This window comes from Chelonia mydas, chromosome 21 (assembly GCF_015237465.2).
Source record: "Chelonia mydas isolate rCheMyd1 chromosome 21, rCheMyd1.pri.v2, whole genome shotgun sequence".
NCBI lineage: Eukaryota > Metazoa > Chordata > Testudines > Cheloniidae > Chelonia > Chelonia mydas.
In genome coordinates this window covers 15,953,305-15,964,710 of record NC_051261.2, presented here as the reverse complement: position 1 = coordinate 15,964,710, position 11,406 = coordinate 15,953,305, and the positions used below count along the sequence as shown (strand labels likewise).

The following is an 11,406-nucleotide window of genomic DNA, read 5'->3' as shown; positions in this document are numbered from 1 at the left end:
TGGGCAGATGGAGCCTGTTGTAGATCCTCCTCCCATGGTCCATACTGAGCAGCTACTCAGAGCCAGGCCCTAGTCCACTACAGGAGTCTGCTGAGAAATACCCAGGTACTCACTGTCCTAGGAGCTAGGCCAGTCGGGGATGGCAAGGCCCAACGCCCAAACAGGCCCTCCCCTGACACACGTGTGCAGAATCATACACCAGCCCCATTGCCAAGAGATTATATCCACCTCTATCTGCAGTGGACCTGCTCTGTACACAGCAGCAAATATTACAGCTGCTGCTCTGCTGACTAGTCACAGCAATACTCCAGGCTCGCCCGCTAAGAGAGCTGAGTTGATGGACCCACAGGTATGGATTTACAGAGCGCGCTGGCTCACATCTTCAGTGGATGGTGCCAGAAGCAAACAAAGGCTCCTGGGTCTACCAATCTGGAAGGCAAGGCAGGGAGCTGGTGGGAGTTGGCAGCAGGGCCTCCAACTATTCATGGGAGCAAGAGGGGTTGCAGAGACAACCCACCGCCTGCTCAGTGGGGCAGGCCCAGAGGCACGTGGGATTACAATGCCTGCCCATGGGAGCACAGGAGGCCACTTAGAGATATCCAAGGGCCCTGTGCACCATGCGAGACCGGCACGTGAGAAAAGCACACGTTCCTTCCATTGCACCAGGTGGGGGCATTCAGCGTTAAGAGCTACGTCATGAAACTAAACCAAGTGGATTTGAAATGAGAGAGGGAGTCGTCTGTGACTTGAAGCAGGACAGAGATCGGTTTTTCACCCTTGCTCCTGCCCCAGACTCACAGGGACACAAGCAAGACAACCCCACAGCTCTATGACAGAGACTGAGCACTGGAATAGTGTGGGAGAGGGGCCATAGCCTCATGACATTTCTGACCCATCCAACAGCTGGATGTGCCTCACGAGCGTGATTAAGGGCTTATCTGCAGGAGACATAACTGTACAGCTGGCCAGGGTATAAACCTACAGCCCGCTACACTGCTGCGTGGCAACGTCCCACGCAGATACTGCAACAGTGCCGCGGAAGTCCCAGAGTCCGCTGTAGCTGCTGCTGCTTGTAAAGTGCAGGAAGGCTTGGACTGTACTAGAATTTATAGCAGCCTAGCTAGGTCTCTCAGGATGTGAAAAACCACACCCCTAGTGCCGGAGCTACACCAACAGAACCCCCAGTGTAGACGCAGCTGTGCAAACAGCAGAGCGCTAATGCCATTGCGGGAGTTTGTGTTCCTGAACTGGCAGAACTCCCCCTTTCGGGCCGTGGCTCTGTAGTGTAGACATAGCTTAAGTCAAAGCTCTCTCAGAGCTTTCCCTGCACTGGGGCGGTGTCTACATGGGACATGGCTGCATGGCAAGCTAGCACCCTGTACGTTCACATCCTGGCTTACTGCACCCAAACAGCCCGTGCAGACAAGCCCCTCACGGGTTTCCAAGAGTCTCCCAGCCCAGCTTCTCAAAATCAATGGGCTGTTTGGAATTCAACCAACAGTTTTGGGACCTTTCTGAAACTAAGGTTCATCCAGCACTAGCAGGGGGCAGACACTCAGCTGCTGGAGCTCAGCATAGCTCAGCTGCACTCAGCGAGTAGCGTTTATTCGCACGGTTCAATGGTGCTGCCGTGACATACACCAGCTGAGGGTCAGCTCCACAGCCTGAATCTTCTGGGTACAGGGCAGTAGGTCAAGTTTAGCTAGCAGGCCAGATGGAATATGGCTGGGCAGGAAAGGCACATCTCCCTTTCTGATGCTCTTTATTTACAGACACAGTAGCATCCCGGGGTTCGGTGAAAAGAGCGAGCAGCACTGACCTAGCAAAGCATTTGCTCCACACACACACAGCGCTGCCCCTGCAGTGAGAGCTGTGCAAGCACAACGGGTTTGTGTCCTTTGGGGTGGCGGGTGGGTTCGTGCAGGATCTGTGGTAAAACGGAATCCAGCTGGCTGACCAAACAGGAATGCACCGCTCCGTGCTTGGGCCTCTCCTCTCTGCCTCGTGCCCATCCGACGGGTGCTACTTCCATCGGCCGCCAACCACGGTCTTCCCACGGGCAGCCTTCGAGCTGGAAGGGAAGCAGAGAAGCACCTGCTGAAAGATGTTACTTCGAGGGGGTGTGAAAAGAGCTGAGAGCAGGGAGCGGTCTGGGTTCCCCAGGAGCTATGCTCTCTTCCCAGCTGGAGAGGGAAGGGAAGACTGAAGCTCACTGCAAACAAAGGGAGGAAATCTCTGGGGCAGCCTTCCCTAGGGTCAAATCCTGGTCAAGGGGCCTTTACCCTTGGCTTTCATGGAGCTAGGATTTGGCTCTTAGCAAACGCATTTCACGGACAAAGGTTGGACCCAAATAGACTGGCCAAAACTCTTTGCCAAGGCAGGTATGTCAGTCAGCGACACCCCCTCTCTCATCCCAAAGAGTCTTTAGGAAAACAATGAAGAAGTCAATCCTGAGGACTTGGCCGGGGTAGAAACAGCTACACAATGTCCCCCTCCACCAAGTGGCAGTGATGGTGAGTGGGTGTTATTTGAGTGCATTGGGCCCAATTCTTTTCTCGTCTACACTGGCCCTCCTTATTTGCACCAAGTGCCAATAAGAAGAGAATCAGGCCCGGGGGGGGGGGGGGCGGTGAAATTGTCTAAGAGCATTCCAGTCCATGTGTTTTATATGTGCTCTGCTCACTTGACCCTTCTGCCTGGTCAGACAGGGAAGGGCCCAGACAGTGGTGCAGAGGTGAATACAAGCCAAGATGGTGTGTATGTGGTCATTAGGACAGGCCAGTGTGTCAAAGTGCCTGGGCCAAACCCTTAGCTGGTGTAAACTGGCACAACTCCATTACAGTCAAGAGAGCAACGCTGCCTTACACCAGGAGGGATCCAGCCCCAAGTCAGTGAGGAGAAAAGTGACCTTTATTTCCCAGAGTTCAGAACAAACACCCAACTCTGTCCTGGCAGCCAGTCAATGGGGCTTGGGCCTTCCCTTCTGCCTCCCCCAGAGAGGAGCCCTCTATTGCTAACTCTTCTGGGGGACCATGGCTCTTCCTGGGGCAGAGAGGTCAGGCTGAGATTGCCCAGGTCCCACAAGCCCTGAAACTTGTATACCTCCAGCTGCTTGCAGTGCCTGACAAGTTCAATGCCTCAGAAATTCCTTCTGTTTATAAGGGTCAGTGTATCCAATCAGAGAAGAGAAACCACCCCATGTGACTAAATGACCAATCACAGAGCTCAAGATCCAAATATAACAATGCTCTAAGGAGTTAGACTTTTGACTGTAATCACTGAACCCTTCCAATAAGATGAGCCCAAAGGAGCCAGGTTTCCTTCTTGCTCTGGTCTGTTCATAGCTCCCCTGCCCAAGCCCCAGGACACTATGAAAAGTGGCCCTGGCAAACATACCATGGTGACAAGAAGTTGCTTAGACCACTCCCAATTCCCCCCCCTCCCCCCCCCCCCAGATTCAGCTTCACTTCAAACCGGTTTCCCCATGCAGCATGCATGTAGTGTAAACCGGATCAGCCCCACGCAGCACAAGGACGGCCATGCTACTCACCCTTTGCTGTAGGGCCGGGTCACGTCAGAGGGAAAGAGAGAAGAGAGATTTGGCGTAAACAGTGCAGAATGCTCCTAGCTGCCACATGACTGGGCATCAGATTCTCAGAGAGCAGGGTTTAAAAGGTGCTCTACTCCTCTGTATGGGTTAAAGATTGGCTGATGCCTCAAGGCAAAGGCTAAATGACTTGCTAGCTACTGGGCTTCCCCGTCTCTCTCTTTCTGCCCCTTGCTCTTGATCACTAGAGAGACATCCAGACGGGAACACGAGCCCGATGCCTTACCAAGGTCTGCTGCTCTGACAGCTTATTCCCATTCCCCTCCCAAGGACAAAACGACCCTCCGGCCAAACTGCCCCCAGCCACGTGTCCAAATGTAGCCGCAGAGGGGTTTGATTCAGGCGTGGGACAGATGCGAAAGGGGATGGGCCTGGAGATGTAACGCATGGAGCGGGCTGAAATTCAAAATCGTGATTTAAAAAAGGGACAAAATTTTTGAGAAGATTTTCCACTCAAATTATGCCCCCCCCCCCTTTTTTTTTTTAGGAAGCTCTAGTGATAGACCTGAGTCCACTCTCACTCACTCCGGTATAAATCAGAAGTAACCCCCTGAGGCCAGATTCCCCTCTCATTCACACCAGTGAAAATGGCATTGAAAACAGTTACACCAGTGAAAGAGAGCAGACTCAAACCCGCCGATCCTCAGATAAGAATTAGAGGGAAGAGAAAGCAGGCAAGAGAGAACTGTATCCAAACCGGCTGGTGCCCTGCCCTCAGCTGGTGGAAATGGGAATTCCCAACGTTCAGTGGAACCCCCCCTCGTTTACCAGGGGATCTGGCCCAGAATGGGCCAGGTAGGATCCATGGCAATGGAGGGCCTGATCCTGTCACCCTTATGCCATGTGATAGGACGACTGAGGCCAGGATACTGGTTTAGACGGACTGTCGGTCTGAGACATTCAGGATTGGGTCCCTCTCTGTGCCACTTGGGCTGGCTGGAGAGAGGACACGGTTTCCAGATACAGCAGCCCAGGCTGCTGTAAGGTATCACGCCGCCTGCATTTGCCTCACACAGAGGGCAGCCCATCCCCACTCCTCTGAAAGAGAGTGGAGATGGGGGGGGGGGGCTCCCGTGGGGGTGGGGCCTGTGGATTCTGAGATCCACTGGAGGCAAGGACCTTCCATACGCAGGCCCTCCCACTATCCTCCTATGGGGCCAGGCCCCCAGAATCCACTGCAGATGGGTCTCAAAATCAAGAGCAGCTCAAAGAACTGCAACAAGGGGAGAAGGAAATATCAGAGCCAAGGGGGCTGGGAGGGGACGGCAGCAGTGAGGCAGGGCGGGGGGGGGGGGGGGAGGAAAAAGGAGCTGAGTGGAAGGGGGGGGAGAAGGGAAAGGGGGGGACGAGAAGAGACATTGGGAGAGGGTAAAGGAGGAGGGAGAAACTCAAGTGAAAGAAAGGAGGAGAGAAGGGACCGCGAGCGACGAAGGCTCAGCAGGGCCCAGGAGAGTGAGTAGGGTAAGAGGGGAGGGGAACGGTGGTGGAGGAACAAAAACAAGGGGGAACAGGGAGCCTGAGAACCGAGGAGGCAAGACAAGAGATGGAAGAGATCCTGCTAGGAGGAGAAGAAAGGAGCTGGGTGTGAGTACTGGAATGCTGAACTGTATTATCCCGTTTAGTCACCAGGTGATGCTATGTACGTGTCAAATACCATGTTTAAGCTAAACTCAGCCATACCTGGCAGTCCGTTAAAGGATCATATGATGAACACATCTGGTGTGTATCATGCTCAGAAATAAACTCTGGAACCGATCTATATCTGATCCAGGAGCATGACATGGGGTCACAAGTGGGATGGAGAAAAAGGATAGACAACTCCAGCTGTGGTAAAGAAAGAATTCACTGCCCAGGTCATGTATGATGGTGGCAAAACATCAACACCCCCGCTGCCCAAACACACACTGGATGGCTTCCTTCCCCAAGTGAAAGGAGCAACAGTATTCTCCAAGGTGGATGCCTCGAGTGGAGTCTGGCAAATTCCTTTAGCCAAAGACAGTGCTAAACTGACTACATTTATCGCACCTTTGGGAGATTTTGTTTTTTAAGATTACTTTTTGGGATCACCAGTGCACCTGAAAGTTCACAAAGAAAGATGGCAGAACTGTTAAACACAAACGGAGTTGTACTTTTCATGGATGATATTCTGATACTTCGTTCTTTGATGGAAGAAAAACAAAACCCTCAATGAAGCCCTGAGCCTACATCGGTCAGTCAGCCTGAAGCTAAAGCTATACCAGGCAAAGTGCATTTTCTGCCTGCCCCAAATTGTGTTTTTGGGACAGACAAAGATGGAACCAGTCCTAGCTCTGAGAAAGTAAAAGCCATTCAAAAACTGAATACCTTCATTGGTGGAATACATCACCAGAACTGAGACATGTACTAGGGATAGTAAGTTACCTTGCTCGATATCAACAAGGCCTCTCTGCAGTAACAAAACCACTGATTGAACTGAAATTCCAACACATCTGGGCTACGGTAAAAGAAATGATCTCCATAGCTCCAATTCTCAAGCACTATGATATGCAGAAATCCACAATTGTCAGTGCAGATACAAGTAGCTATGGACTAGGTGGTGTATCGTTGCACTAACAGGGCTCTGAGTAGAAGCCAGCTGCATTTTGCTCTTGCTCATTCACAGAAGCGGAAAAACGATATGCACCGATTGAAAAGGAGAGACGGGCAAGCGCATGGGCAGGAGAGACCTTTTACCGATATCGGTGCAGACTGGATTTGTTTCCACTCAGACCACCTGTAACCTTCATCAACAGAAGAGACCTGGATCAAGTACCACTGAGATGCCAATGTCTATTGCTACGGTTGATTCAATTTAACCCAATTGCTAAATATGTTCCTGGGAAACGCTGGTAGTACCAGACATGGTAACAGAGCCCAGCATCACACTCAGCTACCCATGAGCTTGAAGATGATGTAGAGGTGTTCGTGGATACATACAGACCAGTGTCAGAAAACAAAACAAAAAAAAAAACTACTCCATCTACAAAAAGCAACCTTGACAGACACGCAACTTCAGGAAGTTCTAAGTTACATTATGGGTGGCTGACCCCAGTATCTAAAAGGACACTAAGTAAGTGACAAAAAGACTACATTGTACCGCATGGAGAATTAAGCAAGTCAAAGGACTTATGATTAAAAGGCAACTGCATTGTAATTCCAAACAAAATGAGAGGAGAAATCCTAAACCTCATCCATGAAGGACATCAAGGATTAACTAAATGCTGTGAACAGGCCAACCAGTTGGTGTGGTGACCAGGCATCAGCAAAGACATAAAGAATAAAGTATCTGCATGTGAACATTGCAGAACTAACAGACCAGTGCAATACAAAGAACCTTTAATAACTACACCCCTACCAGAGAGACCTTGGACGAGACGAGCTGCAGATATATGTGAATTCAGGGGACATCCCTGTGTTCTATTTTTCCAAGTACATAGAAACACTATACTTGACAGACAACGAGTCACAGTGTTATCGAAACACGGAAGTGCTCTTTTGCTTATCTTTAGTATTCCAGAACTAGTGACGGACAACGGACCACAATTCACTGCAGCAGAATTTAAGTCACTCTGAAAGAAACAGGACTTAGATCATATTACTAGCAGCCCACATTACTCACAAGCAAATGGAAAGGCTGAGGTAGCTGTACTGGCAGCCAAGAAAATCCTTCAGCAGGAAGATCCGTTCCTTGCTCTTCTGAGCTGCAGATCAACACCAGCTCTTGGATGTTGTCCTGCACAACTCCTGGTGGGTAGACAACTCACGTTCTTTTCCAAAACTGGAACAATAGTTCTAGCTCCAAAGTGGCCAGACAAAGACAGTAGCCAAATTGGCTAAAAAGGCTCACACTTTTACAACAGACTTCACTCAGAGCACCGCCGGGTCTAGAACCAGGTGACTAAGTTCATGTCAAATCAGATGGACAAGATGGATGGACAACTCCAACTGTTAAGAAAAAAAATGTAGTGACCAGATCATGTGATCGAGACCGACATTGGAGCGTTGAACAGAAACCGTCAACACTTACAGTTTGTTCCTCAGAAAGAGCAATCAACGGAGCAAACTCTACAGGTGGTAGATGCAGAACGCGATGACGACTCAAAGATTCCAAACCAACCCCAGCTAGTCATTGCAACTAACGGACAGCCGGATGAGCGAGGCGTTATGCATTCAGGCCGTGTAATTAGAAAACCAGTACGATTTCAGAGACACTTAGACTGATCGGTACTGAACTCCAAAGACAGCATGTAACTATTGCAAATGGTAGGAATGTAGCACTTAAAGGGGGAGATGTAACGGAATGCTGACTACATTATACCGTTCAGCCACCACGTGGTGGTGTGTGTAAGATACCTTATTTAAGCAAACCTCAGCCATACCTGGCATAGCATAAACTGACCTTATGTTGAACACACCTGGTGTGTACCTCACTCAGATGTAAGCTCTGTAGCCAATCAATATCTGATACAGGATCATGACAAGGGAGGCCAGTAGCACAGGCTTATGACCACATCATCAGGGTCTGAACCCAGCACTCCTGACACTTGAGCTAAAGGATTCTCAGCTGGCAGCAAGAGTAGGTTGTCATCTTCGCTGTGGGCCAGCCACTAGAGGTGGATCTGGCTCGCCCTATGCCAGATTAAGGGAGAAGTGGTTCAAAGGGGAAATGACATGGAGACAGGGAGGTTAGAGGAAAAAAAGGAGTGGAGGGGGGTTGGATGGGGAAATGTATAAGCAGGAGCAGGAGGAGGAGAAGGATGAAGGCACCAGCAGGATAAAAACAAAGATCACGGGATCTTCTCTGTGTGCCTGTCAATGTGCAGTAGCAACAGGGTGAGCAGGGGAGGCGGAGGACAGATGAAGGAAAAAAATACGGACAAGGCAGAGATGGGGAAGGGAGAGGAAGCAGCAAGGGAAGGGGAGATGAGAGCCATGGGGGCAACAAGGGGAAAGGAGGGGCCAAGGGGAAAGGCAGAGAGTAGAGCAGGCGAGTGCTGAAAGAGGGTGGCAGGAAGGGAGAGGGGAGGCGGAAGGCAGCCCTGGTACTTACACCTTCTGGTGATCGCTAATTCGGTTTCGGAGAACATTAATCTGCAAGAGAAATACAGAGGGACAGTGAGGCCTGGGGCTGACACTTGTGTTGGGCAGGGGGCTGCCAGAAGGCAGCGGAAGACAGAGCAGGAAATGGTCTCCCCAGTTGACCCTCTAGAGCAGCCTGGCCACATCATGCAGTCCACAGCACCTGCTTAGTCCAGGCCCGGACACAGGGAGACCCTGGAAGTGATGGTGGGTAGCACAGGCTGTGTTATGTCAGGCTGGGAGCTAGAGAGCCACAGGGCAGGTCTGTGACCCGCAGCTCCAACAGAGAATCCCCTTCTCATCTGGTCTTCTCATCACGGACCAGACCTGGCTCTCATCTGCTGCACTTCCGACCAGTGCATGGGAATGCAGAGAGCAGCCCACATGGCTGTTCTCAGTGGCGTCAGGTGAGAGACATTCACTGCTTGCCTTCCATAGAGGAACTGAAAGAGATTCTTTCACAAGGCCAAGCCTCTGCAGGTGTTCTTCACCATGTTTCTCTCCTGTATGACCAGCCTCTCCAGGCCAGCCACAGAACAATGCCTGCTGCACAGAGATGAATGGTAGCGCCCGACCTCCACGGTGGTATGGAGCAAGCAAAAGCTGTTCTCGGCTGTGCCTAGACGGGGCAGCAGCCATCCTGCCAGGGCTCTCATGAATGACGGGACATGGGCTCTGTGTCTATGGTAGCTGGGCTACGTGGATCTGAGGTCTCCTGTGCAAACTTGCTGCAGCCCTGTGCATCTCCAGCCTCACACATAGGCCCTACGCATCCTGCTTGTAGGGACCAAGTGAGCCATGTGCACAGGAGGAAAGGAAGGGGGATGGGTGGTGTGGGCTGTCACCAGCTGGAAAGCAAATCCTTAGATGGCTGGCTAGGAACATTGGCGGTTTGGTTAGATCCAAAACTGCTGACTCAGTTTGTACTCCGAGCACAGGGACAGGAAGGACAGGACAGTTATTGCTCATCAACAGTCTAGAAAGGGCTCGTGTACTTACCCAGACATGTCCCATGGCAAGGGACGCGTGGCTTCCCTTACTGAGTGAGTCGAGGTCCTAGGTAGCATTGCAAGCCAGGCAAGGTTCAAACACACTTCACAGAGGGGCATGGAGAGAGCAGACAGCATCTGGGCCCTTTCGGACCCGAGGAAGGCAATAGCCCAAATCAGTCCTTACTCTGCCCAACTACCTCCCCACACACCTATCCACTCACACCCCCACCTCCTGATTCACCCTGACACACATCAGAGAGGATGAAGCCAACATCTTCCGAAGTGGCTACTTGTTTCGGCCACAAGGCATCTCAACTCAAGTTCCCCAAAATGGAAACACCCAATGTCAGCGGCCACTTTTGGTCATTTGGTTTTAAGAGCAAAAACGAGGATGTGACCTTTATATAGATAACTATAATGGGAACATCTAGAGTTATATTAGATTCAGAGATTTTAAGGCCAGAAGAGGTTTCCCAGGTATTGCATGATTTATTCAAAATTAACATTAACGGGCCAGAGATCTCCTCAGCCAACTCTTTCAGGACTTTTGGGTGCAAGTTATACAGGCTGCCGATTTAAAATTAGCAGATACTGTTTATCGTACTCATCAGATGAGTACATCAACCTGCTTCTTTCCAAATACAGAACAGAAATATTTATTGAACACTTCTGCTTTTGCTGCCTCATTAACAATTTTACCATCACCACTAACAGGCTTAAACTATTGTTAGGATTTCTTTTGTTCATGCTTAAAAAACGCCTCTTTATTGTCCTTAGACCTGCCAGCCATGAAATTTAACTTGAGGTCTTTAGCTTCTCTTATTAATTTTCTACACTTCATAACCACTCATTTATATTGCTTGTGATCTATTTCTCCTTCCATCCACCCCATTTGATTTTTATTTATTTCTAAATTGATGTCTTCAATTCTCCACTGAACCAGAATGGACTTTTATGCAAAGTTGTCCTATTTCTTAATTATACAGTGATGACAATCGAATCAACTCTTGTTTAAGAAATCCCAATTTTCATTCATGTTTTACTATCTAAATCCCCCCCCCCCCACTTCAATTTCACTCATAAAACTTTCATCAGCTTTGGGAAATTAGCCCTGTTGAAGCACAAAGTATATATATTAGCGGTTTGGATCATAGAATCATAAACTATCAGAGTTGGAAGAGACCTCAGGAGGTCATCTAGTCCCCTGCTCAAAGCAGGACCAATCTCCAACTACATCATCCCAGCCAGGGCTGTGTCAAGCCTGACCTTAAAAATTTCTAAGGAAAGAGATTCCACCACCTCCCTAGGTAACACATTCCAGTGTTTCACCACCCTCCTAGTGAAAAAGTTTTTCCTAATATCCAGCCTAAACCTCCCCCACTGCAACTTGAGACCATTACTCCTTGTTCTGTCATCAGCTACCACTGAGAACAGTCTAGATCCATCCTCTTTGGAACCCCCTTTCAGGTAGTTGAAAGCAGCTATCAAATCCCCCCTCATTCTTCTCTTACGCAGACTAAACAATCCCAGTTCCCTCAGCCTCTCCTCATAAGTCACGTGTTCCAGTCCCCTAATCATTTTTGTTGCCCTCCGCTGGACGCTTTCTAATTTTTCCACATCCTTCCTGTAGTGTGGGGCCCAAAACTGGACACAGTACTCCAGATGAGGCCTCACCAATGCCGAATAGAGGGGAACGATCATGTCCCTTGA

The 11,406-nt window shown here is 49.9% G+C and overlaps 1 protein-coding gene across 7 annotated transcripts in view; it reads right to left on the bottom strand.

The window, feature by feature from the left end:
• Window positions 1–1,738: 1,738 nt before the first annotated feature.
• Window positions 1,739–11,406, bottom strand: part of TNNT2 (troponin T2, cardiac type) — a 33,996-nt gene continuing 24,328 nt past the window's right edge. For 2 of the 7 annotated variants that reach the window (XM_037884933.2, XM_037884934.2), the window contains exons 17-19: window positions 8,676–8,716; window positions 3,551–3,556; window positions 1,744–2,071 (exon numbers count right to left, since the gene is read on the bottom strand). In XM_037884933.2, the coding sequence (XP_037740861.1) occupies window positions 2,023–2,071; window positions 3,551–3,556; window positions 8,676–8,716 (96 nt within the window). In that variant the 3' untranslated portion in view covers window positions 1,744–2,022. Of the gene's footprint in view, window positions 2,072–3,550; window positions 3,557–8,675; window positions 8,717–11,406 lie in introns of all 7 variants that reach the window. The other 5 variants (XM_043533642.1, XM_037884936.2, XM_037884937.2 and 2 more) reach the window with 5 other exon arrangements.